General features: G+C 55.1%; 3 protein-coding genes across 11 annotated transcripts in view; all 3 read left to right on the forward strand.

The window, feature by feature from the left end:
• Positions 1-727: 727 nt before the first annotated feature.
• Positions 728-4,810, forward strand: IZUMO1 (izumo sperm-egg fusion 1). 3 transcript variants are annotated; one of them, XM_038528345.1, is made up of 9 exons: positions 728-1,476; positions 1,861-1,935; positions 2,322-2,408; positions 2,677-2,697; positions 3,041-3,121; positions 3,273-3,373; positions 3,647-3,797; positions 4,072-4,333; positions 4,576-4,710. In XM_038528345.1, exons 1-8 carry the CDS (start codon positions 1,248-1,250, stop codon positions 4,314-4,316), a joined length of 990 nt encoding a protein of 329 aa, XP_038384273.1. In that variant the 5' UTR covers positions 728-1,247; the 3' UTR covers positions 4,317-4,333; positions 4,576-4,710. The 3 variants fall into 3 exon arrangements, with proteins under 3 accessions (XP_038384273.1, XP_038384271.1, XP_038384272.1); XM_038528343.1 differs by having other exon boundaries at positions 729-1,476; positions 4,072-4,312; positions 4,576-4,810; XM_038528344.1 differs by having other exon boundaries at positions 731-1,476; positions 4,093-4,312; positions 4,576-4,810.
• Positions 4,767-19,189, forward strand: RASIP1 (Ras interacting protein 1). 3 transcript variants are annotated; one of them, XM_038528329.1, is made up of 13 exons: positions 4,767-4,785; positions 5,087-5,194; positions 5,426-5,566; positions 6,204-6,889; positions 8,677-9,032; positions 12,608-13,261; positions 13,985-14,022; positions 14,237-14,388; positions 14,493-14,608; positions 15,744-15,987; positions 16,198-16,370; positions 18,065-18,212; positions 18,780-19,189. In XM_038528329.1, exons 3-13 carry the CDS (start codon positions 5,430-5,432, stop codon positions 18,977-18,979), a joined length of 2,904 nt encoding a protein of 967 aa, XP_038384257.1. In that variant the 5' UTR covers positions 4,767-4,785; positions 5,087-5,194; positions 5,426-5,429; the 3' UTR covers positions 18,980-19,189. The 3 variants fall into 3 exon arrangements, with proteins under 3 accessions (XP_038384257.1, XP_038384256.1, XP_038384258.1); XM_038528328.1 differs by lacking the exon at positions 4,767-4,785 and having other exon boundaries at positions 4,882-5,194; XM_038528330.1 differs by lacking the exon at positions 4,767-4,785 and having other exon boundaries at positions 4,885-5,194; positions 14,505-14,608.
• A 122-nt stretch (positions 19,190-19,311) lies between these two features.
• MAMSTR (MEF2 activating motif and SAP domain containing transcriptional regulator) overlaps positions 19,312-27,532 on the forward strand; it is a 46,853-nt gene continuing 38,632 nt past the window's right edge. Inside the window, exons 1-11 of one of the 5 annotated variants that reach the window (XM_038528338.1) lie at positions 19,814-20,140; positions 20,269-20,305; positions 20,403-20,727; positions 21,895-21,933; positions 22,776-22,957; positions 23,136-23,320; positions 23,611-23,713; positions 23,919-24,113; positions 24,379-24,588; positions 24,665-24,719; positions 24,905-25,961. In XM_038528338.1, the coding sequence (XP_038384266.1) occupies positions 20,670-20,727; positions 21,895-21,933; positions 22,776-22,957; positions 23,136-23,320; positions 23,611-23,713; positions 23,919-24,113; positions 24,379-24,588; positions 24,665-24,719; positions 24,905-25,188 (1,311 nt within the window). In that variant the 5' untranslated portion in view covers positions 19,814-20,140; positions 20,269-20,305; positions 20,403-20,669 and the 3' untranslated portion in view covers positions 25,189-25,961. Of the gene's footprint in view, positions 20,141-20,268; positions 20,306-20,402; positions 20,728-21,894; positions 21,934-22,775; positions 22,958-23,135; positions 23,321-23,610; positions 23,714-23,918; positions 24,114-24,378; positions 24,589-24,664; positions 24,720-24,904; positions 25,962-27,532 lie in introns of those variants that run through there. The other 4 variants (XM_038528340.1, XM_038528342.1, XM_038528341.1 and 1 more) reach the window with 4 other exon arrangements.

A 27,532-nucleotide genomic window follows, 5' to 3' on the forward strand; every position in this document is an offset into this window, starting at 1 on the left:
TGGTCTGGCAGCCTCTGGTTCTCAGAGTTGTGTGAACCCTGGTGCTTGTTTTTCTGGTGGCCTGTTTCAGTTATGCAGAAAAGGAGAGACCTGCTGGATCCATAGGGCCCCAGTTTCTCAGTACTGGTTCTAGGCCTCTTTCCTCTGGAACCCTGGCATCAAGCCCCTTGGGCCAGGGAGAGAAGGTAGAGGGAAGAGTGAACAAAGTGGGCAATTTTTCTTTTATTTATTTATTCATGAGACAGAGAGAGAGGTATAGATATAGGCAGAGGGAGAAGCAGGCTCCACACGGGAAGCCCGAAGTGGGACTGGATCCTGAAACTCCAGGATCGCGCCCTGAGCCACCCAGGAGTCTGAAGTGCGCAATTTTGAAACTACATTTCCCATCTAGTCCTCGCGGCGGCCAGAGTAATCGGCTAGGGAGAACCCCAGGGCTTCCTGGGAGTCGTAGTCTGAGGGCTAGAACGGGCCACTTCTCTCAGGGTCGTGGCTCGAAGCCAGGTTTGCAAAAGGTCCTGTGCACTTTGCCGGAAGCCTGGGTCCGGGGGCTCAAGGACGGGAGGAAGCTGAAGACCAGAAGCCCTTTCCTTGGCTTTAGAAGCCGGAGGGCACAAAATACTTTTCCTTTCGGTAGACGCTAGGAAAGTTCTGGTCTGAAAAGACAGCGGTCTCTGTGATATCACGGAACGGTAGGCGGAGCCTCCCTTTGTTACGGTCTAATGAGACTCAGCGTTGGGCTTGTGGGGCGGGGCCAAGGAAACTCCCAGGGAGCATCTTCTGGGAAGTTGCGGCCCCAAGTGGGAAGCTAGAAGCTGGAAGCTGTGGAAACTCCTTGTAGATCGGGCGAACGGTGACCTTGACTCCATTCAAAAAGCTCTCCAAATTACGCGACCAACCTCACCCTCTCCCCCCAAAATCCTTAATTTTATTCGCGGGAAAATAGAGTTGGAAGGACGGGCCCTGCTTGTCCTAAAAGCCCTCAGCCCGGATTCGGCTCTTCAGCGAACCCTAGTATTTGAGGGTGCAACAGTCGAGGCCAAGATCGGAGAGCGGTTGTTAACGGTGCACCGGATCTCCGGACTTCCCGGTTTCCTAACCGAGAAGTGTGCGCCCTGCAAATATTTTGGGGGTCTTCGTCTCGAGGAATAGCTTCGAGTCTAACGCTTCCCTCTCTTCTTCCTAGCGTGAACGTTTAGGGTGAGAGGACCCTCCCCCAAGCACTGCGCGGACTGAGCGCTCTGGCCGCAATGGGTCCGCAACTTCCCCTCCTGGTGGCGGCGCTGGCCGGCTGCCTGCTTCCTGCCCGGGGCTGTGTCACTTGCGATGCAAAGGTCGTGGAGGCGCTATACCACTTTGAGATGGAGTACCTGCCGAGTCGGAGTCAGGAACTGCAAGGAGTGTTGGACAGGATAAAATATCTGCTGAACGATTTCAAGAAAATCCCAGATTTAAATGATCAACATTTAGGGGTTGTCGGTGAGGGCAGGGAAGAGCGTGGAAATCCTGAGTCCTGGGAAAGGAGGGGTCTGGTCTGGGGCTAGGATTGCTGGGTGTGGGGCCAGGGTGGGAAGGGAGGGAAGGACTGGAGCCAGAGTCTACTGGGTTCGGAATGGAGAAGGCCAAGATGCAGATTCCCGGTTTACCCCGGGCTAGCAAAGGCCGTGTTTCCCTCCCCCTTAGCCTGCAATTTTATGTGAAAAACTACAACTCCCAGAAGGCAACGGTCAGGCAATCCCTTTACCAGTCCTAGCCTTGCCCAGTAGCCCCATGGATATTGTAGTTTCTAAGACTAGGTGAGCCAATGAGGCAGAAAGGCTTGAATCTGGAGTTCTATCTCCCCTTTTCCCTCCCCTCCTCCAGATTCCCCCACACTGCAAAAGTTATCCGTGGATTTTCTGAAGAATTTGAAACGTATCACAAACTCTGAAGAACAAGGTAAATGCACAGAGGGGCCAGGGGAGGAGGGGCCCCAGAATCTTCCAGAAAAGTAATAGTTGGTGACAGCTGGTCTGGTAGTGGCTCTGGAGCCAAACTGCCTAGGTTCGAATTCCAGCTCTGTCATCTCCTGTGTGGGCCTGAGTGAGGGATTTCACAGCTTTGTCATTTCTAAATGAAGATCAAAATAATGCCTTCATGCCAGCTGTCGCTTAGCTCAGTGGCCCAGCATTATGTTAAGCGGTCATTGAATTTCATTGTCCCTCCCTGAGAAGACACCAAGTGGAATGCCAGGCTCTTCTGACAGAAACAAACTTCCTGTACCTCACTCCTGGGATGGGTGAGGGAGAGAGGAAGCACTCTGTGTCACCCCTGTTCCTTCCCAGGTGAGGCTTTCCTGAGTCAGATATTCTGGATGTTAATCAAGCAAAAAGCTTCCATTCTGACAACTATAACCCAGTTCCAAAAAAAGGGTGAGGGAAGATGGGAGTCTGTCAGGGACCACAGCCCCTTTCTTCAAAAGTCCCACAGTCCCCGTCTCCAGCCCCTCAGTTCTTGCAATTCTGTCCTCGGACCCAGGGATCCAGACACCTTCCTGGGGACCCAGGGATCCAGGCACCTTCCTCCCTCAAACCCAAGAGCCCAAACCCCAACCTAGTCCTTCGCCCCCCCCCCCCCCCAATCTCTTTTAACTTAGAAATCTGATCATCTTTTTTTCTTTCTTTCTTTCTTCTGAGGCAGGTTTTTGTCCCAACAAATGTGGTGAGTCCGGATTATAGGAGCTGGTCCTCTATCCCTCATCGTCGCCCGGTTATGAACCTCCCCCTTGGGGTCTCGATGTTTCTTAATTTTCCACTTCTGAGAGGTTCCTGGTCTCCAATATTCCTTCGGCACTACGGACTCACGGGGGAGCGGGTCCTATTCTATTTGCGCTCTTCACCGAGTCGGGTTGGATCCCTCTTGCTGCCGGGCTTCCTCGTAGCCCCGCCCCTTGGGCTGACCTCCTAGGGACTTGGGCACCTGACCCCGCCCCTGCCCTTGGCCCTGCCCTCTCCTTTTAGCCTCGCCTCTCAGGGCGAATACAGCGTTGATGCTGCCCCTTCAGGTCAGATGTTGCAGACTCTGATCTGGTGCCATAACTGCTTGAAGAGAATACACACTTGTCGAAAGTCCATCGATTGCGGAGGTGAGAGAGCTGGGACCAGCAGGAGGGGTCGACGCAAAGAGGGGCGGAGCCAGAGGAGGGACCGACTCTGGAGGGGGCGGGGCTGGAGCTGGCCGAGACCAAGTAGGAGCGAGTTGGGAGGGAGCATCCCACAGTAACTCCCTATCCCCAGTGCACGAAGTCGTGGTCCATGAACTGGAAGACCTGGTCCTGGATTGTGAGCTCAGCTGGCATCGAATCTCTGCAGGCCTGAACAATTACACATTTTACAGGGTGGGACCCACTAACTCCTGTAACCCTTGAACCCCGAGTCCATCAGGCTTATGTGCGCCCCCTGATCTTTGTATCCAGAGGCTTGCATCTACAATCCCTAAGGCCCATGATCTACCAGATTTTGCTGCTTCTGATCCCCGGAGACCCTATGCCCTGCCCCAGTATACCCTGGACTCCCATTTCCCCCATTGAGACCCCGTGATTATCTCACCCCTGTACAACCCGAAACCCTGAATTCCCCAGGCCTCTGTGACCCCTTGAGCTTGGGTCTAGGTTTTAGGGAGCAACAGCTTGCTGCTGTCCGTGGGGAAAGAGCCCACCCTGACCAAGACCATGGTGAGATTAGAAGATGCAGGTACCTACCGCTGCGAGTTGGCCAATATGAAAACCTCCCGTGCCGCGGTCACGCATTTTCGTGTCAGAGGTCAGTGCTGGGGAGTTGACAGAAGTGAGAGATTCAGGGTCCTGGGGTTGGGGGGAGTCGGCTTCAGGGCGCGGGCCTGCGGCGCTTAACCTCCTGTTGGGGTGTGGTTTCAGGCCACGAGGGTGTGGCTTCGCACCCTGTGGCCCTACCGCTGCGGGGCAGAGATTCACGCAGTTAGGGACGCGCTGCTCTCCTGGAAGAGACCTGGGTCTTGGGGCGGGCTGGAGTGCTGAGGGCTTGCCTTGGCCATGGCGGGACCTTCGTGCCCTCCCAGGACTCCTTCCCTCTCTATCAGTGCTGCCCCAAAGAGCCGGTGGAGCCGGACGGTCGTCACCAACCACTACTACTGCTACCACAGAGTACGAATTCTCTACGGAATGGGATCTCTCTCTGCTCTTCCCAACCGCCCTGGCTAATCCGTCAGAGTGTCCGAAGTCCGAGGACGTTCTGAGAGGCCGTCTGATAGGACTGCTGCTCTGGGGCTTACTGGTGCTGTTAATCGCCTTTGTGACCGCGTGAGCCGCCCTCTGAAGAAGGCAGGGCTTGGAGCAAGGGGAGGGACCTCCAACTTCCTACCGCCGGAGGGGGTCTAGGAAGTGGGGAACCCTGAGAGCTGTACTTCCCTTGGGGACGGGGCCTACAGAACAGGGTGGGGCTTACCTAGGTGGGCTCAGCTTGGGTCACTACTAGAATAGGATCAAATATAGGGAGGGTGGGAGGGGTGTCTCTTACTCAGGACCTAATCTGGTTTCGCTATTTGCACCCCACCCTCCCCCAGGATCCTTTGCTTTCGACCTGGGAAGGTGATCAATTACATAAAGGCTTGGAGGACCAACCAGAAGGAGGCTGCTCAGCAGGCCCAGACTGCTATGGAGCCCCAGGCTGCCCTGGAGTCCCAGGGTGCCCAGAAGCCCCAGAGTGCCCGGAAGCCCCAGGCTGCCCCGAAGCCCAGTGTTCCAAAGGGAAAACTCTCGGCATCAAAGCTCCAGTAAAGATTTATCTGGTGGTCTAAATATCTGACTCATTCCTCCCATCTGATCCTAACTTTTGGTTTCCCTAGAGGAGAGGTCTGGGTCTGGGGATGGTCTCCTGTGTGAGAGAGGAGGGGCTGGAACTCAGCTCCCTGAGTCCTGGAAGGGCCAACTGGCTGAGACTAATTCCAGAATCAAGGAGCGGGGAAAGGCCAGCCCTCCCCACATCTCCTCCCCCAGGCCCAGTCCTCTCACAGGACGCCCCCTCCCCGCTCTTCCTGCCGGGTTTCCTCTTGCCTTTTCCTGTCCCCCACCCAGTGCTGGGAGCTGGGGCAGAGGCAAAGGCTGAACAGGAGCAGCGAGGTCAGGAACCAACCAGGGCCAACGGAGCCAAGGCCCCGGGGTGCTGCTGGGACCTGAAGCAGGGTAAGAGCCAGGGACCCAGGAGTCCAGACCCCTCCTCCCTCAGACCTGGGAGCCAGTCCCCCCAGTCATCTCCCAGCCCAGTGCCCAGGAGTTCCCGCTCCCATCCTCCTGCACTCGGACTCAGGAGTCTGAGCCCTAGCCCCTCTCTCCCACCAAGGAGTCCGGGTCCCCCTCCATCCCAGCCCCACCACTCTGGGCCTCAGGAGTCGGGTCTTACCCACCCTTCCTTAGGGCCATGCTATCTGGTGAACGGAAGGAGGGCGGAAGCCCCCGCTTCGGGAAGCTCCATCTCCCTGTGGGCCTGTGGATCAATTCTCCCAGGAAGCAGCTGGCCAAGCTGGGGCGGCGCTGGCCCAGTGCTGCCTCTGTTAAGTGAGTGCCCACCTCCTTGAGACTCTTGCCCCTGCCCCATCTACCTCCCAGTTGTCCCTGTTTATCACCCAGTCTCTGCACTGGGTAATGCCAGGGGCTCCAAGGATTGGCTTCCAGTTCCTGTCCTGAATGGGCAAGTGAACTGGCAGGCAGGAGGAGACAAGTGGGCAGCAATGCTCCTAGACCCGGTGTGGGGGAGTGCCGGCTCTATAGATGGGCTTAGGCTGGATGGACAAGGGGATGGGGACCCCGGGATAGGGGTTTGATTCACCTTCCTTCCTCCTCTCCCTGCTTACCTCTTGGAATTTCCTTCTGTGGGACTCGCCTTTATTTATTTATTTCTCTCTCTCTCTTTGCCTCTGGCCTCTGCCCAACCCCATCTCTGTCGCCCCCCACCCCCACCCCCTGCATCTCTCGCCCTTCTGTGGGTCTCTGTCCCTCTTTCTCTCGTTTTCTGTCCCCTCTCAATGGGTCTCTGTTGCTCTCTGGGTCTCTGCCCCCCAATTCCTTTCTCCCTGGGTCTCTGTCCCCTCCATCTCGGTCTTTGCCTGCCTCTCTCCTTCTCCACCATCTACTCCGGCCTCTGCCTGTCTGCCTGGGGCTTTCCCCACCTCTCCACTCCCCGGCGCGCTCCCAGGTCGTCGTCTTCGGACACGGGGAGCCGCAGCAGCGAGCCTCTGCCCCCGCCGCCACCGCACGTGGAGTTGCGGAGAGTGGGCGCGGTCAAGGCGGCCGGGGGAGCCTCCGGGAGTCGCGCCAAGCGCATCTCCCAGCTCTTTCGGGGCTCGGGGACCGGGGCCACGGGGTCCGGCGGCGCGGGAGGCCCCGGGACTCCGGGGGGCGCCCAGCGCTGGGCCAGCGAGAAGAAGCTGCCGGAGCTAGCGGCGGGCGTGGCCCCCGAGCCCCCGCTAGCCGCCCGCGCCACGGCGCCCCCGGGGGTCCTCAAGATCTTCGGCGCCGGCCTGGCGTCGGGCGCCAACTACAAGAGCGTGCTGGCCACTGCGCGCTCCACGGCACGCGAGCTGGTGGCCGAGGCGCTGGAGCGCTACGGGCTGTCGGGCAGCCCCGGGGGCGGCCCCGGCGAGAGCAGCTGCGTGGACGCCTTCGCGCTGTGCGACGCGCTGGGCCGGCCCGCGGCGGGCGGCGTGGGCGGCGGCGAGTGGCGGGCGGAGCACCTGCGCGTGCTGGGCGACTCGGAGCGTCCGCTGCTGGTGCAGGAGCTGTGGCGTGCGCGGCCCGGCTGGGCGCGGCGTTTCGAGCTGCGCGGCCGCGAGGAGGCGCGCCGCCTGGAGCAGGAGGCCTTCGGGGCGGCAGACAGCGACGGTGAGCCGAACCCCGCCGGACGCTGAGGGGCGGGGCTTTGCGGGGCGGGGCGGGGCGGGGCCTGTTCTGGAGGCGGGGCCTCGAGAGGTGGGGCGGGGCTTGGGAGCGGGGGCGCTGGGGCGGGGAAGGATCTGTGGGGCTGGAGGGGCCGGTGGTAGGCTGGGGGCGAGTCCGCGGGAGAGAAGGGGACTGGGAGGGACCTATAGCGCCAGGTGGAGCAGAGAGTGGGCCTGGAGCAGGACCCGGCTCAGCGAGACTGGCGAGGCCGATGGGCGGGGCGTGTGATGCTGGGGCGGGGCCTGCGGAATAGAGTAACCTGGAGCGAGACAGGTGGAATGGTGGCGCTGGCCCTTCTGTCTGGAGGCCTCTCAGAACAATAGGTTGAAGGGGTTCGAGAGGAACAGGGCCTGTGTAGATTTTTTTTTTAAGATTTTATTTATTTATTCATTCATAAGAGACAGAGAGAGAGAGAGAGAGAGACAGGAGGAGGGAGAAGCAGGCTCCCTGCAGGGACCCCAACGTGGGACTCCATCCCCAGACTCCGGGATCACGCCCTGGGCCGAAGGCAGGCGCCAAACCGCTGAGCCACCCAGGGATCCCAGGGCCTTTGTAGATTAAGTGTATAAAGGGAAGAGACCTGGAGAGTGAAGAAATGGGCTACTTGATCAGGGCCTAGGAATGGGCAAAGCCTCGGGGCACCTGGCCTTGGAGCAGGTGGCCCTAGGCTAAGTTGGCTGCAGAGTGGGAGATTTGAGGGTGGCTCAAGGGAAATGAAGAGGAAGAGTATTCGTAGAGGCCAAGGAAGGTCATGCTTACATGCTGGCCTGGTATTTGAGAAGGCCGGCCGGGAACAGGAGGTGATGCCATGTGTGAAATAGTAAGTGCAGAGCAGGGCCTGGCAGGAATGGGGCCTGGCTCCGGGCTAGGGGCCGCCCAGGGAGCCTTCTAACGCTTTTCTGTTTCTGAGTCTCCCTTTGGGAGATAGAGTGTTGTAGCAGTTAACTCAGGAGCTTTGAACTCTGGCTTGGATTCCAGTATGTCCTTTACTGGTTAAACTGAGCAAAACCCGAGGTGAAGGTGGAATGAGATCATGTATAAAAGGGCTTTAGCACAAGGATTGGCACATAGTAGTTGCCTAATAAAGAATGGCAATTATTACCATTGTTTTTCTTTTCTCTCTCTCTCTCTCTCTCTTTTCACAAAGCATTTGTTGAGCGCCTACTGTGGGCCACACATTATTTAGGGCCCTGGGGGAATACAGTGAGCCCAGGACAGGTGAGGTTCCCACCCTCCTAGATTTCACAGTCTAGTGACAAACACCTCAGTTCATTCCTTTGGCTCATTTCCACTAACCCCCCACTATGTGCCAGGGCCCTGCTAGGTCCAGACAAAGCCCGGTGTGTCCAGTTGTGCCCTTCTCTGCTGCAGCTTGGAATGTCAGGGAAGGGTGCTCGGGAAGAGGTGGTTTCTGTCTCCTTGAGGACAGTCTTCTCTGTTCACTGCCAAGTCCCTAGTGCCTAGAACAGTGCTCTGCACACATTAGGTCCCCTCCCCCCCTCAATTAAAAGAATCAATTCATTTCTGAGCTGAAAACTGTCAGGTGGGTAGAAGTCAGGCAGAAGATGTGTTTCAGGCAGAGGGAACAGCATATGCAAAAACCTAAAGGTGGGAAGCCTCCTCACTTCTCTGTAGTCAATTCTTGGTTCTATAATCTCCAAATCTCTGAGCCTGTCTGTCTCGGTCTCTTTTTAGTCTCTGCCTCATCCCTCTCTGTCTCTCCCCCGCAGGCACGGGCGCCCCCTCGTGGCGGCCACAAAAGAACCGTTCCCGGGCGGCTTCCGGCGGGGCGGCCCTGGCCAGTCCTGGCCCAGGGTCCGGCTCAGGGCCCCCTGCTGGATCTGGGGGCAAAGAACGCTCGGAAAACCTGTCCCTGCGGCGCAGCGTGTCGGAGCTCAGCCTGCAGGGGCGGCGGCGGCGGCAGCAGGAGCGCAGGCAGCAGGCACTTAGCATGGCCCCAGGGGCAGCCGATGCCCAGATCGGACCCGCAGACCCTGGCGACTTCGATCAGTTGACCCAGTGCCTCATCCAGGCCCCCAGCAACCGTCCCTACTTCCTGCTGCTCCAGGGCTACCAGGACGCCCAGGTAAGCCCACCCTGGCCTACCGGGAGAGACCTATTGCTCTATTCGTTTGCCCAGCGACCAAATTACAACTCCCATTATTCTTTGGATGGGGCAGTCTCAGGAATGCCGGAAGGTGTGGTCCCAGCGAGGTTCCAGGGTAGGAGATGTCATTGTCAGAGATGGAGGATGGGGGTGGTGGTAGCTAGCGGTGGAGGTTGATGGCTGAAAAAGATCTCGCTGGAGGAACAAGTAGGGAATGGCAGATTTCACACAAAACTGGGGGAAAGCTGTTTTTGTCAAGGGGTGAAAGAGACAGCCTATTGTAAAATAAGGATGTCCTTGTAAGGGTCTATTTCTTGATGAGGAGTAATAGAAGTGTCTATCTTGTTTGGGAGAAAGATAATTTGGCTGATGCATGGGTTCTTGTTCTGGGTAAGCCTATATTTTCTTGGAAGGAGTGGACCAATCCATTTCTTAAAGGTATTGGTTTACACTGGACCAATTTGACTATTGCTGATGGGGGTAGGTGAGACTAATACTTCTGTTTTATTTATTTATTTATTTATTTATTTATTTTTAATTTATGATAGTCACACACAGAGAGAGAGAGAGAGAGAGAGAGAGGCAGAGACACAGGCAGAGGGAGAAGCAGGCTCCATGCACCAGGAGCCTGATGTGGGATTCGATCCCGGGTCTCCAGGATCGCGCCCTGGGCCAAAGGCAGGCGCTAAACCGCTGCGCCACCCAGGGATCCCTATTTATTTATTTATTTATTTATTTATTTATTTATTTATTTATTTATTTAATTTATTTTATGATTTTTTGTTCCTTGGACTTTTTTTTTTTTTTTTTTTTTTTAGATTTTGTTTATTTATTCATGAGACACAGAGAGAAAGGCAGAGAACTAGGCAGAGGGAGAAGCAGGCTCCATGCAGGGAGCCTGATGTGGGACTTGATCCCGGGACTCCAGGATCATGCCCTGGGCTGAAGGCAGGTGCTCAACTGCTGAGCCACCCAGGCGTCTCGATACTTCTATTTTATATATTTGGGTGATGATAGAAGAACTTGTTTGAGGGGATCCCTGGGTGGCTCAGCGGTTTAGCGTTCCCTTCAGCCCAGGGCGTGATCCTGGAGTCCCAGGATCCAGTCCCACATGGGGCTCCCTGCATGGAGCCTGCTTCTCCCTCTGCCTGTGTCTCTGTCTCTCTGTGTCTCTCATTAATACATAAATAAAATATTAAAAAAATTTATTTGAGTGTCAGAGAGCAAGGGAGGGAGAAAACATTAGAAGTTAGTAGAAAATTACTCATGGGTTAGAGGGAAATTATTATATTAATAGAAACGTAATGTATGAAAAAAAGAAACGTAATGTATCATTGGAAATATTCATTTTCATGAGTGTGATAATTGGGAGAATCATTTTTATGGTATTTGACTTTGGGTAACAGTGGTACAGCCAAGTTCAACAGATACTTTTGAGAATCATTGGGAAAGCCTACTGGTGGAGCTCAGTGAATAGTCTCGTGTTGTCAGAGAGTGATCCACTTGGGTTAGGAGGCCTAGCTGTGTGTGTGAGTGAGAGGGGAAGACTCTTGAGAGCAGGACTTGCATGGAAGAATTAATTCCTCCTTGTTGGGGCAAGGGGACTGGGCAAGTTCATTCTAGGCAGGAGTTTGCATATATTATAACAGCCCATTTCTCCAGGCAAGGTTGGAGAATAGGAGGGTCTATTCTGGGAAGGTAGTCAAGTTGGAAGAATCTATTCTGGGAGTATAGGAGAGTCTAGTATGGGAAGAGGGGAAAACATTGGAAACATCCACTCTTTAAAGTGAGGTTCATGAGAAATTCCTTTCTAAGAAAGAGGCTTCATTGGAAGTCTTCTTTTCTTGGGATCAAGAGTAAGAAGTGGGGATCCCTGGGTGGTGCAGCGGTTTAGCGCCTGCCTTTGGCCCAGGGCGTGATCCTGGAGACCCGGGATCGAATCCCACATCGGGCTCCTGGTGCATGGAGCCTGCTTCTCCCTCTGCCTGTGTCTCTGCCTCTCTCTCTCTCTCTCTCTGTGTGACTATCATAAATAAATAAAAATTAAAAAAAAAAAAAGAGTAAGAAGTGAATCTCTTAGAAAGAGAAATTTATTTGTAGTCATTTATTCATGAGTGGCTGGCTATAACCTGAGAGTTCATTGCAGGCACTGTGGAAGCCTCCCCTCTTGGGTTAAGCAATTTTAGAGAAGGGTTCATGTATTTTGGATCATTCCATTGCTTCAAACAGGGATAGAAAACAGGAAATTCTACCTTCAGAAGGTGGTAAGACTGAACTGAAAAGGTCCATTTTCTAGAGGCAGATGAACAAATCCATTGTAGGAAGGAGTCTCTTTGGAAATGTCCCTCCATGGGGTGAAGGAATTGGGAGAGTTCAGTGTAGGAAGGGGATTTATGAATATGAGGATGATTATTCTCTTAGACATGAATAGAGAACAGAGAATGTATTTTAGGAAGGGGATCAGACTGAGCTCTTCCATTTTTATAGGTTGGAAATGGAAGAGTCTTTTAGGAAGAGGTCTTCTGGAATGCACCTCTTCATTTGGTGGATGAAATGAGACACTCCATTATAAGAAGAGGGTCTCCTTGAAAACATCTATGTATAAGGTGGAGTTGCTAGAAGAACTACTATATGGAGATCTCCACGGAGATGTTCTTCTTTAGGATGGGAAAATTGAAAGCATCCACTGATGGAGAGGAGAGTATCTTTAGAATCCTCTATCATGGGAATGGAGGTGGTAGATGAGTCCATTGTAGTATTATGTCTCCTTGGAAGTGAGTTCAGCATTGAGTGGGAAAAAATAAGAGTCCATTGTAGAAAGGGGGTCTCCCCAGATGTATATACTCATGGGGTAGAAGAAACCTTTGTTTACAGGAGGAGTCTCTTTAAAGATATCCAACCTTTTTTTTTTAAATATTCAGAAAAGCTATTATTGGAAGGGGAAACATCTTTGGTAGTCTCCATCATGGGGGTAGAATGTCAGGCAAATGGGGCCAAAGGTAGGGAAATGGGAGAGTTCCTAAGTTCTAAGAGAAAGATTTCCTTGGAAAGTTCCATTCTTTGAGTGTAATGGGACAGTCCATTTTAGCGATGTGGGTGTGGTGTTCTTGGAAGCACCTATTCTTTGAGCTGGATGTTGTGGGAGAGTACACTGTGGGAAGGGATTGCCTGTAACAGTCCATTCAGAGGAGGTGAGATGGAAGTCTCCATCTCACTTTTCTCCATCTCACTGGAGAAAAGTCTCCTGGAAATCATCAATAATTTGAGGGAGAGGAATTATAGAGCCCATGTCAAGAAAGGGGTTTCCTTATAAGCAGCTGGTCTTCAAGATGAGTTTTATGGGTCAGTTGGTCACAGGAAGTGCCTTTGAAAAGTCCACTCATGCTTGGGTGGAGGTAATTGGTGAGTCCTTTGGGATCCCAGGAGATCTCCTTGGAAGTGTTCATCCTGAGGGAGGTGGTTGATGGGAGAGTGGATTATGGCAAAAGGTCTTCTTTGGAAGCATCCATTCCTCATGGAGATGTGTCTCTACTGTGTCTTCACTTTCCCTCCAGGACTTCGTGGTGTATGTGATGACACGGGAGCAGCACGTCTTCGGCCGCGGGGGGAACTCCTCAGCCCGTGGTGGGTCCCCCGCCCCATACGTGGACACCTTTCTCAATGCCCCTGACATCCTGCCACGGCACTGCACGGTGCGTGCGGGCCCTGAGCCCCCAGCCATGGTGCGCCCATCCCGGGGGGCCCCAGTCACGCATAACGGGTGCCTCCTGCTGCGGGAGGCCGAGCTGCACCCTGGCGACCTGCTGGGGCTGGGCGAGCACTTCCTCTTCATGTACAAGGACCCCCGCACCGGGGGCTCTGGGCCTGCGCGGCCGCCCTGGCTGCCCGCCCGCCCGGGGACCGCCCCGCCGGGCCCAGGGTGGGCCTTCTCTTGCCGCCTGTGCGGCCGCGGCCTGCAGGAGCGGGGCGAGGCGCTGGCGGCCTACCTGGACGGCCGGGAGCCGGTGCTGCGCTTTCGGCCGCGTGAAGAAGAGGCGCTGCTGGGCGAGATCGTGCGTGCTGCCGCCGCGGGCGCTGGGGACCTGCCGCCGCTGGGGCCCGCCACCCTGCTGGCGCTGTGCGTGCAGCATTCAGCCCGAGAGCTGGAGCTGGGCCACCTGCCGCGCCTGCTGGGCCGCCTGGCCCGACTCATTAAGGAGGCTGTCTGGGTGAGTCCTCCCACCGCAGTCCAGGCCCCTCGGAGCCCCAGATTCTTTCCCTAGCCACCCCTCGCCACCTCCCAGCCGTAGTGGGGCAGGATGAAACTGCCTCTTCCGTGATGCTTCAAGAGGGGCTTGGGCCATGAAGCAAGGGGTCTCATGGGATGCTGGGCCCTATGGATTCACCCACGGTACTAGAAGAGAAGGCAGTGAAATACCACCTTTGCCTCTCTGGGATGATGGGAGAAACCGTTCTGGGAGGTCGGGAGAGAGATCTTGTTGGATGAGATCCCTTGGATGAGAAGTCAGGAGAGACCACTGTGGGAGGTGAGGCAGGCAGCCTATGGGGCCTGATGCTTTGAGCAGTAGTAGGTGAGACCATTTCTTGGAGGCAAGAGAGAACAAATCAGTGGGACCTAAAGATGGAAGTGCCTGGGAGAAATCCCAGGTTCCAGCCCCCTGAGCAGGGCTTATTAAAGAAAAGGTTAAGGAAGTGTCTTGGGGGTAGGAAGAAACTTTAAATGGAGCTGAGGGAGACAGACCACTCACAATCATGGGAGTTTGTGTTTTAAACGGTAAGAAGAGGAGAGACCATTCTGAAGCTTGAGGGTTAGAGTCCATTTGAGTGGGGAGAGTCACTATCAAAAAGGTGCTTCTAGAAAAACCAGGGTATTAACTCATAGGCCTCTCCCCACGCCCCCTCACCTTGACTCTGATCTTACTGTTCTACAGGAAAAAATTAAGGAAATTGGAGACCGTCAGCCAGAGAAGTAAGAAAAATTCTGGGGATAAGGGTCTAGGGATGAAGGGGTGTGGGGATTTACAGCCAGTTCTGTGTTCACTCCATTCATATCTTAGTACAGGTTGCTGCTCTTCCTTGGCACTCAATGAGGATTGGCCTCAGTACCCAATTAGACTCAGATCTCGGGGTTCAGATACTACGGTGGGGGTTGGGCTAGGATCATAGGTTCTTTTCTCCTCCAGCCACCCAGAGGGAGTCCCCGAGGTGCCCTTGACTCCGGAGGCTGTGTCAGTAGAGCTGCGGCCACTCATGCTGTGGATGGCCAACACCACGGAACTGCTGAGCTTTGTGCAGGAGAAAGTGCTGGAGATGGAGAAGGAGGCTGACCAGGAGGGTGAGCTCTGACCCAAGCCTAGGCTTCCCAAGCCCCCTGTCATTCCCTCTACTTGGGGACTTGGGCTCCTGCCTGTCAGCCTCTGGTCTCTCTCTCACCCCCAGGTCTGTCCTCAGACCCACAGCTCTGCAATGACTTGGAATTATGTGATGAGGCCATGGCCCTCCTGGATGAGGTCATCATGTGTACCTTTCAGCAGTCTGTCTACTACCTCACCAAGGTTGGTCTTGTCCCCTGCTTCCTGTTGACACATAACCTCCTGACTTCCAGTTTGAATTACATCACTCTGATGTCACTTCCTCTTTGACCTTGTGAGATTCCCTGCTTCTCTGACATCACTTCCCAATCACTGCAGCACTTTGCTGTGTTGGAACCACTTCCTGTTTGAGCCTGCATTACTTCCTGCCTTCCCAGCTTTTCTTCCTGTCTCTCCAACTGTCCCCTCTTGGCCAGCTAACTTTACCATCTGGTTATATCACCTCTATCATTTTTTTTTAAGCTCCTTTTTTCTAAATCCACTGGCAAATTTCTTAGGTGGTTAGATAGATAGATGGGGGATCAAACAGTGCCGGACACTGTCGTTTAAACTAAAGGTCCTCTTGAATCCAGCTTCCCTTCCTGTGTTTGCTGATTTTACATCCTACAGCTCTGAATTCACTCCCTTTTCTGAGTCACAGATCTTCTCCCTGGAGTCTAGTCCTGCAGGACCTGCTATCTGTCCCAGTCTTCCACTACCCTTGACCTTAAGATGGCTTCTTGGAATTTGTAGGGTTTCAGGCTTCCAGTGGACCTGAGTCCATATCAGTGAAAGGAAAAGGAATCTTTGGGTACAGTCTTTCTGTTCCATAAGCCGCCTTGATTTGTGAACCCAGTTCCTCCAAGGCTTCACTTCCTGTCCATCCCTGCCAAGTGTGGCTTTATTTCTTCTTCAGCTCTGACCTCATTTCCTGTCCTTCACTTTCCACTGGCTTACCGCCATGCCACTCCCACTTCCTGACTCTTCATTCTTTTTCTTTCCTTCGGGAGCTCTGGATAAATAATTCTTTGACTGAAGGGGGCCTCTTTGTTCAGTATCCTTTTGTCCTCCGTGAGCTGTCTCTGTTGAGAACTCTGAGCCCTGTAAAGCATCAGAGGTAGTCATTAAAATACCCAAGAAACTCCTGGAGGCTTTCTTAAGACCTGAGGTGTTCTGGCCCTGATGAATGCTAGAAACCCATCTGGAAAGTAGGGATTTCCTCATAGAGACCTGTAGAGTGTCATGTGTAGAAAGGACTGTAATTTCCAGAAGTTCTATCACCCTGAACTTCCGGGAGGTTGTAGTCCAATCACCTGTTTGCATCTCTGTGTCTTCTTAGACTCTGTATTCAACACTGCCTGCTCTCCTGGATAGTAACCCTTTTACAGCTGGGGCAGAGCTGCCAGGGCCTGGCGCAGAGCTGGGGGCCATGCCTCCAGGGTTGAGACCAACCCTGGGCGTGTTCCAGGCAGCCCTGGAACTGACCAGCCAGTGTGAGCTGCACCCGGACCTCGTGTCTCAGACTTTCGGTTACTTGTTCTTCTTCTCCAATGCATCCCTTCTCAACTCACTGATGGAACGAGGTGAGGGTCAGACTGGGGAAGGGGCAGGGAGGAAAGGACGGGCAACCTCTAAGACCGGTATCAATTCAGACACCACGCCCACAGGATCAGTCCTCATGTTTAGGGACTCTGGCGAGCAAGCTCCAGATCCCAAGCTGAAGGATGGGAAGGGTTTGGGAGTGAGGAGGGCAGAGTCTGCAAACCAATTGCCCCTCATGCCCTTCCCTACAGGTCAAGGCCGGCCTTTCTATCAATGGTCCCGAGCTGTCCAAATCCGAACCAACTTGGACCTTGTCTTGGACTGGCTGCAGGGAGCCGGGCTGGGTGACATTGCCACTGAATTCTTCCGGAAACTCTCCATAGCTGTGAACCTGCTCTGTGTGCCCCGCACTTCTCTGCTCAAGGTGACTCCTGATCCCTGACCTCTGACATCCTCTATTCAGCTTACCCTTGGACGTCACCTTGGACTTCATGTTATCCCCTGCCCTGGCTCTGACACTGGGTGCGGCATTGATGGTTAGAGGAAGCCAGCCCCAAGTGTCCAAACTGCATCTGAATCCTGGGCTACTTGCTAATAATAGTTTCCAAGGCCCCCTCCCTCAGACGTGCTGATTCAGAAAGTTTGCTATGAGACCAGGGAATGTGATAGTTAAAACATTCGTTGCACATAAACTACATGCCAGACACTGTTTAGTAGTTTAGTACTTTTTTAAAATTATTTTTAAGATTTTATTTATGAGGGGAAATGAGAGAGAGAGAGAGAGAGAGAGAGAGAGAGAACAAACAGGGGGAGCAGCAGAGGGAGAGGGAAAAGTAGACTCCCCACTGAGCAGGGAAGTCTCATGCAGGGCTTGTTCCCAGGACCCTGAGATCATGACTTGAACCGAAGGCAGATGCTTAATGGACTAAGCCATCCAGGCGCCCCTGTTTAGCACTTCTCATTGAATGTTGACTAAGCCTCATGAAATTAGGTTATTAACTGAAAATTCTTTTCAGACAAGGAAGTTGAAAATCAGGTAGGATAAGTTACTCAATTTCATTTATTTATATTTATCAAACTTTAACAGAACATTTAATAAGCACTAGGCAGTGTCCTAACTACTTAATGATCTTGCCATATTGAATCCTCCTCAAAACTATGCCATTACATAGTTCCTAGTCCTGCCCACACCCAGTTGACAGATGAAGAGACTGAGGTACAGTGGCTTGCTAGAAGGTAATGAGTAGTGAAGCTGGATTTTTGAGCCCAGGCAATCTGAGTCCAGAGTCTCTGGTTTTCAACCCACTGATGATTCGTTTTTGTTTTGTTTTGTTTTTTTTAATTTTTATTTATTTATGATAGTCACACACAGAGAGAGAGAGAGGCAGAAACACAGGCAGAGAGAGAAGCAGGCTCCATGCACCGGGAGCCCGACGTGGGATTCGATCCCGGGTCTCCAGGATCGCGCCCTGGGCCAAAGGCAGGCGCCAAACCGCTGCACCACCCAGGGATCCCCCCACTGATGATTCGAATGTCATCTCAGTTAGGTGTAGAATTGTTCAAAAACAAAAAAATAGCCACAATATAGTAATGAACCTCTAGGTACACAACATCAGCTTCAATCATACAAACTAATGGGGGCACCTGGATGGCTCTGTGGTTGAGCATCTGCCTTTGGCTCAGGTCGTGATTCAGGGGTCCTGGGATTAAGTCTTACATCGGGCTCCCCGCGGGGAGCCCGATTCTCCCTCTGCCTGTGTCTCTGCCTTTCTGTGTGGGTCTCGAAGTAAAATCTTTAAAAAAAATAATAATACAAACTAATGGCCCATTTTGTTTCTTCTTCACCCCATACCCAACTCCTAGATCTTCATTTATGCTGAAGCAAATCACTTTTTTTTTTTTTTAAAGCTGAGAGCATGAAAAAAAAAAAAAAAAGCTGAGAGCATGCCTTTTCCCACCATCACTTTGGTGACAGCCTGGCCTCACAATGTCCGGAAGACATCGCACAGACACAACCATCTACCCATTACATCCATGCCCTTTAAGGAGGGCCTTCCATTTAGGATTTCTCAGCTGCCCCATAATGACCCCAGATTTCTCACATGATCTTCCCACCAGGCTTCATGGAGCAGCCTACGAACTGACCACCCCACACTGACCCCTGCTCAGCTCCACCATCTGCTCAGCCACTACCAGCTGGGTCCTGGTCGTGGGCCACCACCTGCCTGGGATCCTCCCCCTGCAGAGCGAGATGCTGTGGATACAGGTGAGGAGAGATGGGGACAGAGGCACTGGGGCTGTCAGCTTTTTTTTTTTTTTTTTTGTCCTCAGGACCCAGGAATTTATAGCCCCAACCCCTTCCTCTTTCTGACCCAGGATTATATACCTTTAACCCTCTCCTCCTTCAAGATCTAAGTGATGGACCCTAACTACCCCTCCCCCAGGGTACAAGAGTTCAAGCTCCATCTCTCCTTTTTTCCCCAAAGTTCGGGCCCTCAGCCTCTTCCCCGACAAGCTGCCCTCCCCTCCCAGTAATTCGGGTTCCGGACCCCTCCACTCTAAGGAATCCGTAAAACTAAGCTCCCAGACCTTCCTTTCTCAGACCCAAGAACCCAATACCTCGCCCGTTTCCCGGGCAACGGTGGCCTTTCTTTGTGTGAACTACAACTCCCATGATGCCTGGGGACTCCCAAGAGTCGTGTTTGAGTGGATCCTGCTCCAGGAATTGCTGGGAGTTGAAGTTTTTCCCTCGGGCATGACGCAGCTTCTCCCCCAACCCTGCTACCCCTCGCCCATTTTCAGAATTTGACTCTATCTTTCTTCGATTTCCTAGGGGACATCTTCGAAAGCTTCTCTTCCCATCCTCCCCTCATCCTGCCCTTGGGCAGCTCGCGCCTGCGCCTCACCGGTCCTGTGACGGACGACGCCCTGCACCGTGAACTGCGCAGGCTCCGCCGCCTTCTCTGGGATCTTGAGCAGCAGGAACTGCCGGCCAATCACCGCCACGGGCCTCCCGCGGCCACGCCTCCTTGAAAACCAATAACGAACAAGCGCGCGAACCTTGAAAATTCTTCGGCTTCCACTCCCTGGAGCCCGCCTGAGCTCCGAGCTCTCTGGGAGTTGTAGTTCTTTCCTCGCGTGGGATGCCGGGAGTTTGAGTTTTCGGGCAGTAGAGGATGGGACAGTGGGAAAATGGGCTTGGGAAGTGAGCGCAAGGAGCAATAAAGGTATCTGTCGTATTGGCAACGCCTCACTTGTTAAGACTCGGGAACGCTGGTGATGATGACTTTCTGCGGATTACAGCACCATGGTCCTCGACTAGAGCGTTGGGTTCTTGCCCAGTCCGAGGAGGTATTTATAGCTTCGGCCTCAGCTTGCCCTGCGGCTTGTAATCCAAACCCGGGGCCCTGGGGCCTCCCACGCATTTCAGGACAGAGCTCTAAGCTCGCTCTGCCAACTATCAGGCCCTCAGTCCTGCCGGTGGGGACCAGACTTCAATCCCTTCGACCCCAGAGGCCATAGTCCAACCCTCCTCTCCCTCAGACCCAGGAGTCTGGGTTCCCAGAACCCATCTGCACATTTCTGCCTGTCGGGCACCCTGCGGAATCCCAACACCTCTTGTCCTTGTTCTGGCAACCCTCGTTTTCCACATCAGGAAGTCCGGGCCCCCAACCCACTCCTCCCTCAGACCCGGGAGTCCGGGTCCCCAAGTCCCCTCCTCCCTCCGACTCAGGAGTCCGGGGCTCCAGTTTGAACTTTCCACTCCCCTAAATCTGACTCCTGCTGCTGCGTCAGGGAAAAAATAAGCGACAGGTGGCACCTGCCCGCAGGGCCGGGTCGCGACCACCTGCTCCCGCTGCTCACTCGGAGCCCCTCTCCAGGCACCTGCTTCTGTCAGTCCGCGGGTGGCTGCCCCGCCCGACCCCGAGGCCCCAGGACGCGGAGGAGGAGCGACCCAGGGAACCCCGACGTTCGCCCCGCCCCAGTCCCTCCCAGCTTGTGCTCCCGCCCCTTCTCAGGGTCCCAGGCGGGGCTCCTGTCCGCCCCCCAACCCCGCGCCTCGTCCTCAGGCCCCAGGCACGCCCTCGAAAGGGGCGTCCTAGGCGCTCCCAGCTGGTGGGGCGGAGCCTGAGGCCTCCAGCCTAGACCAGGGACTCAACCCGCTCCAGAGCACCGCTGCGCTGAGCCCACCTGGTGAGAAGCCCCTGGGATGAGGGGTGGGGGGAGCCCACCTTAACTCCTCTGCACCTCTCTGGTCCCAGTCCCTTCCTCACAGACCAGGGTGGCTGACACCCACCCACCCACTCCCTTCTCAAATGCAGGTGGCAGAGACCCTTCCATTCCCCAGGAACCTACCAGGTAGCTCTCCCCTCTTGATCAAGGGTGTTGGATTCTAGCCCCTTCGGAGTGTTGAGCTCTGTCCCTTCAGCCCCTTTTCCTTCCTCTCCTTTCACAGGCCCAGGGGTCTCCTTTCATAGATCCCAATCTTTCCTCCTCCAGGCTCCAGGAATTGGGGCCCTCAAAGTCAGGAGTCCCCTCTCCCAGCCCTTCCTTCTTCAGGATCCAGAAGTTATGGCTCAAGGCCTCTCCTATTCCTAAGCCTCTGAGGCCCTTTCCCTGCTGCCTTCACACGCAGGGACAGCCTCCTGACCTCCACTCTGACCCTGCCTCCGGTGGGGGCCCTGTCCTCCCCTCAGTCCAGGTCTCCATCCCAGCCTTGGCAATGACTCTCGCAACTTCCTCTCAGCGCTCCCAAAGCATTCGCTCCAAGTTCAGATCTGGTGAGAGGCTTCTCTCTGCATGTAGGGAAGGGGTCTTCTGGGGTCCTGGGATCAAATGCTCTTAACTCTGGCAGTGTGTATGGTGGGTGAGGCAGAGGGAGGGGGTCATGGGGCCCACAAGGCAGGTGTTTTCTGTGCAAAAGGTCACTTGTGTATAAAAGAGGCCCCAACAAATGGGTTCCATTTTGGTGGCTCTGTGAGTGTGCAAATGGCCAATAATGCAATGTTCCTGTAAACAGAGAGGAGTGGGTGGCTAAGGTGGAGAATCAGGTACTGCCAAGGAACAGGGGCCTAAATTGATCTGTGTGCAAAATGGAGGAGTTCGCAGAGTGGGGATTTTGGTGTGAGCAATGTGGGAGTGCTGGTGAGGGGCCAGTGAGCTACCAAACCTTGGATGTGTCAAAGGCTGTATTTTAGGTCCTAAGGTGGACTGAGAGCGTGCAAGTGAGTGGCACTGGATGTCAGTCCCTGAAGGGCATATGAGTGTGCAAACAAGGATGCTCACGTGGCTGGGTTGGTGCAAAGACACCAGTGAGCAAACAGCAAAGTGTGCCAGAGAATGCACGCGAAATGTGCAGAGAGAACCCCACTCCAGAACTGGAAGCCAAATCCTGAATGTGCAAATTAGTGTCAAGGTGGCCGAGTGGGTGCCAAGGCAGAGCGAGCCAAGGATGAAGTGTGTCAAAGGGTACAAGTGCATAAAAGTGCCATAGGTGCCAGAAGGAGAGCCCAAGGAAGTGTGTGTGCAGAGAGGGTAAGTGCAGGGAGGCCCAGGGGCACACAGAAGGGAGCAGGCTCGTGGGCACTGGAGCACGTGGACAAGAAGAGGTGAAGTACAAATGGATGCGGCTGCCAAGATGAGGATCGTGCCTTGGGTGGGGTGGGCACACGCTGGGGAAGGGGGCAGGTGGAGCTGGGGGGCAGGGCTAGCCTCCTGCCTGCACACTGGCTGGCTCCTAGTCCCAGAACAGCTCTGGCAGGGAGCAAGGAGCAGGCGGGAGGCCCGGGAAAGGGAACAGGCTGCTGGCCCACCCGCCTGCATGGGGTGTGTAAGGGGGCTGGGCACGCGTGTCCTGCCAACAACTGCAGCTCACACCGCCTGCCAGGCCAGGCTCCTGGACACTCCCTTCCCGCCTTTCTCCTCCCACCTCCCTCCTTCCTCCATAGTGCTCCAGCTTCGGATCCACAGGCGGTATCAGGACCCAAGTAAGTGTGGGGCCCTGACAGGGAGGGGGATGGAGGCCTGATACCCCTGGGGTACCCGGGAGGGCAGCTACAAGATATCCCACACTGGTTCCTGAGCCTCAGTCCCTATGCCAGGGATACGCTGAAACCCTAGCCTGTCCTTTCCCGAGAACCCAAGAGTATGGGTCTCTGGCCACCCCACCCCTAAAAGCTCTGCTTGCTGCTCTGTGACTTCTCTCACTCCAATAAAATGCATGAATCCAGATCCTGTTTCTTTGGAGAAGACAGGCATCCCAGACTCCACACTTGGCACACATAAAGAATCTCAGGATGTGGCTTTCAGCTTCTCTCTCTCCTCAAGAACCAGGAGTGCTGGCCCCACCCCTGTCCCAGCAAAACTCCCCTCACCCCAAATCTGTGATCCTTAGCTACCACACCCCTAGGTGACTAAGGACAATCCCTGCCTTTTTTTTTTCTTTTTTAAGATTTTATTTATTTATTCATGAAAGACACACACACACACAGAGGCAGGGTCATAGGCAGAGGGAGAAGCAGGCTCCCTGTGGGGAGCCTGATTGGGGACTTGATCCCAGGACCCCCAGGATCACTACCTGAGCGAAAGGCAGATGCTCAACCACTGAGCCACCCAGATGCCCCAATTCCTGCCTTTCTTGAGAATAGAAAAGGCTGGAACCTTTGCCCTGAGATCCAGGAGCCTGGGCACTCAGCTGCTACCACTGGGGTTTCCCTCCCTGGGCCTGCCCTTCCACATGGGGGGGGTGGGCAGTGGCTGAGGGCTGAGGCCTCCAGGGCCCTCCTTCCCACACAGCCTTGCTCCTGTCTGCCTGGCTTGCTGTCTACAGGCCTCTCAGGGTCCTTCACCACCTCTCCAGTCTTGGATCCAGACCCGTGGGTCTCAACCACAGGCCCCGCTCTGGCCCCCAGAGCCCCAGCCCCAGTCTCGCCCTCGGGCCTCACCCCTTTCCTCCTCAGCCCTGGGGACCTGCTCCCTGAATCAGAATACGGCACTTGGAGGTCCCTGAAGGTGAGTCTCCATCGAGTGAGAAGTACCCCTGAGAATCTAGCATTGGTCGTCCTTGCTGCTGCCCTTTCTGCTCCTTTTAATGGTGGTGGCAAGCTGACACCATACTTTGCATGAGGCTCTGGGGAGGAGAGTGGGGACGGAGCTGAAGCTCCATATGACATCACACCTGCTTTTTCAGGAGTCTCCCAAGATCTCCCAACACTGGAGAAAGCCCAAGCCAAAGGGGAACTTGACATATCATCAGTACATACCCCCAGGGCGGAGACAAGGGTCCAGGGTAGACCCCCCGGCCAAAGAGTTGGCCCTGGGTCCCCCTGGACCACCTCTGTGGGAAGGGACAAACTCACAGCAGCCACCTCCCAGGTATGATCCCTGTTTTTGTTCTCTGGGGGGAAATTCAGACCCCGGTGCACCCTCCTCCCTCAAACCGAGTCCAAGAGCAGGGGGACTCCAGCCCCCAACCCGTTCCTCCCCTAGAAGACAGCCTCTGGTTCCTCCTGTCCTGTGCACAGGAATTAGCCTCTTCGGAGACCCAGGGGTCTGGACCCTCTCCTTCCTTTTCACAAGCCCCTGCCGCCTTTGAGAACCTGGGGACGCCCTGCCTCTCTCCTCCCCCTCTAACCGCGGTTCCCCTCCCCCACGACTACCGCCAGGATGAAGCCCACTGCCCTCACTCCCTCCCCACCTGGAGTCCCCCGCCCCTCACCCCCTCCACACAAGCTGGAACTTCAGACCCTTAAACTGGAGGAGCTGACGGTGAGCGAGCATGGGGGGTAACGTCCCAGGCTGGCCCTCCCCTCGGTGGGTACCCGTAAGTCTAACCCCGCAGCCTCTGCCCCATCAGGGACCCAGGAGCCCGGCTCCCCAGTGCCTCCCCTCGCGGCTTCCAAATGTCTATCCCCAGCTCCTGCCTGCGCCCCGGAGCCCTCCCAGCAAGGCCTCTTCCCCCCCACCCGCCCAGGTCTCAGAGCTCCGGCAGCAGCTGCGCCTGCAGGGCCTCCCGGTGTCTGGGACTAAGTCGATGCTCCTGGAGCGCATGCGCGGCGGCGCCCTGCCCCGCGAGCGGCCGAAGCCGCGGCGCGAGGACGGTCCCGCGGGTGCTCCCTGGCCGCGCCTCAGGCCCAAGGCTCTGGGAGCCGTCCGGCGGCAGGGCTCGGTGAGGGCGGGGCTACGCGCGTGTGGACCAGTGAGGAGAAGACAAAGCGGGACGGGGCGGGAAGTCGAAAGAAGACTAGCCAATGGGATGTGGGGGGCGTGGTTAAGAGCAAAATGGGAGGATCCGAGGGAAGAGAAGCCAATGAGAATACAGGGCGGCACCGAGGGCGGGCCGGGAAGGGGCCAAGGGGCGGAGCCACAGGTGGCGAGGGGTGGGGTTGCGCCCGGTGGGCGTGGCTTATGGGAGCTCCTCTGTGCGGTTCTAGCTCAAGGCGAGCCCAAATTCTTGCGCTCCGCCTCCTGCACGTGCCGCGGAAACCCCTGCGACTTCTCCGGCTCCCGCTCCGGCTCCGGCTCCGGCTCCGGCTCCGGCTCCCGCTCTCGCTGCGGCTCCGGCACCGACCCCTTCCTCGGCACCGCCCGCAGCGGCCCTGACACTGGAGGAGGAGCTGCAGGAAGCCATCCGCCGGGCGCAGGTGCGTGGGGGCGGGCAAGGGGTCTCGGTCAGGATGGGGCGGGATCCTGGCTCACGCAGCTTCTGCCCGTCCGCAGTTGCTTCCCAACCGCGGCATTGAGGACATCCTGGAGGATCAAGTGGAGCCTGAAGGTAAGAGTCGAACTTCTAGACTGAGGTTCTGGAGTTCTAGTCCAAGAGAGGAAGGGGTTGGGGTCTGAAGTCTTGGGTTGCAGGGAGGAGTGGGCTGGGGACTTAGATTTCTGGAAACGAGGAATAACGGAGTGAGGTGCGGGTCTCTGCCTTCCTAAGCTCACACTCCATTCCTTTTCCTGCAGACCCGCTGCCCCCCATTCCCCTGGACTTCCCCGGCTCCTTCGACGTGCTGTCCCCCTCCCCGGACTCTGAAGGCCTCTCATCTGTCTTCTCTTCCTCACTCCCATCCCCCACAAACTCCCCGTCCCTCTCTCCCAGGGGCCCCACAGACTCCTTGGACTGGCTGGAGGCTCTGAGTGGGGGTCCCCTGCTAGGCTGTGGCCCCCCAGCCCCCAGCATCTTCTCTGCTGACTTATCGGACTCCAGTGGCAAGCGGCTGTGGGACCTCCTGGAGGATCCATGGTGATGGATTCTGGGGTTTCCAGGGACGGACAGCTGGTGGGGGTAGGAAGGTCACAGAGACAGACTTCCCAGGGAGAGGTTGGGACAACCGGCAGAGCCCCTCCCACCACCGACACAGAATCAGAGATGACTCTCCTCCCCACCTGGCCCCTGAACTGCTGCTGACATGCCAACCGCCTGACTCTTGCCTGCCTGACCTCCATATGATCCCCTCGGTAGCTGTGTGGTTGGGGGCAGGGAGGTGTCACTTGCTGCTGGCCAGGGCAAACAAGCTGCTTGCTGCTTCCTTCGGAGACCTCTTGGATGTCTTTGTTCCCACCTTCTTCTCTCCCATGCCACCAACTAGATGGGAGTCTGGAAGGTGGTCTGTGTTTTTTGGATGTAGGAGAGGGGCAGGGAAGAGTGGAGAGGGAGAATAGGGAGCCAGAGCCTTGGCTTCTGGTTGGAAGAGAGAATATCAGAAGCGCTGCTGTGTCTGAGGTCAGATTCTCTTGGAAGCAGAGCCGAGACAAAAATCACATGCCCATGATTTTCTAAAGAAATGCTCCAAGGAGAAACCAAAAAGGAGCAGAGGAAACTGGACAGTGAAGGGGAAGACTAGCAAGCGTATAACTTCAGGTGAGGTCCCAATCTCGCCGAGATCCTGTGGGGAGCTCTGGAGGATAAATTAAGTTGCAGACTTTCCTGCCCTGAGGCAAAGGGAGCTAGGCTTTTGAGGCAGACGGAGATCCCTGTTTGGGTTTTCTATTGCTGAATAACAAGCTTCCCCCAAAGTTAGAGTCATTTTTCTCTTTCTTTTATTTTAGATTTTATTTATTTATTCATGAGAGACACAGAGAGAGAAGCAGAGACATAGGCAGAAGGAGAAGTAGGCTCCCTGCGGGGAGCCCTATGCAGGACCCTAGGATCACAACCTGAGCTGAAGGCAGGCACTCAACCACTGAGCCCCCCAGGTGTCCCCAAAGTTAGAGTCTTAAAATAATAACTGTTTGTGATCACTCACAATTTCATGGGCTGACTGGCTCAGCAAAGCAATTCTGAGGCACCATATGACCAGGGCTGTAGCCATTTTAGGGTCCAACTGGGCTGGAAAATCCAAGATGGCTCAGACATGTCTAGCACCTTGCCAGGAATGGCAAGTAGGCTGGAGTCAGCTCGGCTGCAGGACATCTGCACTCCTGTTTATCTCTGAGTGGCCTCAGTGCTCCCCCTCTCCACGTGGTCTCTCCAGCAGGGTACCTGGACTCCCTCCATGGTAGCTCAGGGTCCTCCAAAGTGAGTATTACTCATGGGGGAAACAGAAGCTGCCAGTCTCATAAAGACTGAGCACAGAAATGGCCCAGTGTCACCTTCAACACATTCCATTGGCTAATTCAAGTCAGGCTGGCTGATTATGGGAGGGGACTATGCTGATGTATGAACGTTGGGGGCATGGTCATTGGGGACCATATTTGGAGATTCCACTATCCCCCTCTCCTCATCAGTTTTGGGCCATGGGTCATGAGGACAGAGGGGGATATAGACTCCCAGGTACCTTGAACCTCACGGCAGTCCTGGGAAGAAGGTCCCAGAGTAGGCCATTAGCAGCAAAGTCTTGCAAAATGTAGGTTTTATTGTTATTCAGGTGTGGGGAAGCCAAGGATCAGATTGAAAAGATCCTTTGTTGGGATGCCTGGGTGGCTCAGGTTATGAGTCTAGTGCCTGACTTGTGATCTCAGCTCAAGTTTCCATCTCAGGGTCATGAGTTCAAGTCCCGTGTTGGGCTCCACACTGGGCGTGGAACCTACTTTAAAAAAAAAAAAAAGTTTGTTATTCTTACAGATTCCCAAAGAAGGGGGTGTGTCAAGCACTTGAGGGAAGTGCCCACGTCCTCAGGAGGACGAAGGGGAAGGTGGAGCTCTGGGCAAGAGACTATTGTGGTTTCTCAGGGAAGGAACAGGGGAGGCAGGGTAAGTGGGCTGGCTCTGGGGTTTCGGGGTTGTCCCTAGATGTCTGGAATGTGGTCCTGGAGTGCTTAGGCAAAGGGATAGTGGCCCAGAGTCTAAGAGCTCATAAAGGATAGTGGTTGGGGGTCTGGGCTCTGGATTGGTTGGTTTCCATGTGCAAGGCATGCTCCTGACTGAGCCCTTGATCATCTCTGGGAATTGGCTGTCCCTGGGAAGGGCAGTCCCTCAGACGTCAAAGCACATGCAGGAAATAAAAAGCCATAATGAACGCATAGAACACATAGATGAGAGCCTGGGTATACAGAGCCTGGGAGAGGGTTTAGGTGGAAAAGGACCTCAGATCAGTGACCGGTGACCGGACCCAGAGCCAGTGACTTCCCCTTGTCTGGCTGTCCATTTTCT

This window comes from Canis lupus, chromosome 1, assembly GCF_011100685.1.
Source record: "Canis lupus familiaris isolate Mischka breed German Shepherd chromosome 1, alternate assembly UU_Cfam_GSD_1.0, whole genome shotgun sequence".
NCBI classification, from domain to species: domain Eukaryota; kingdom Metazoa; phylum Chordata; class Mammalia; order Carnivora; family Canidae; genus Canis; species Canis lupus.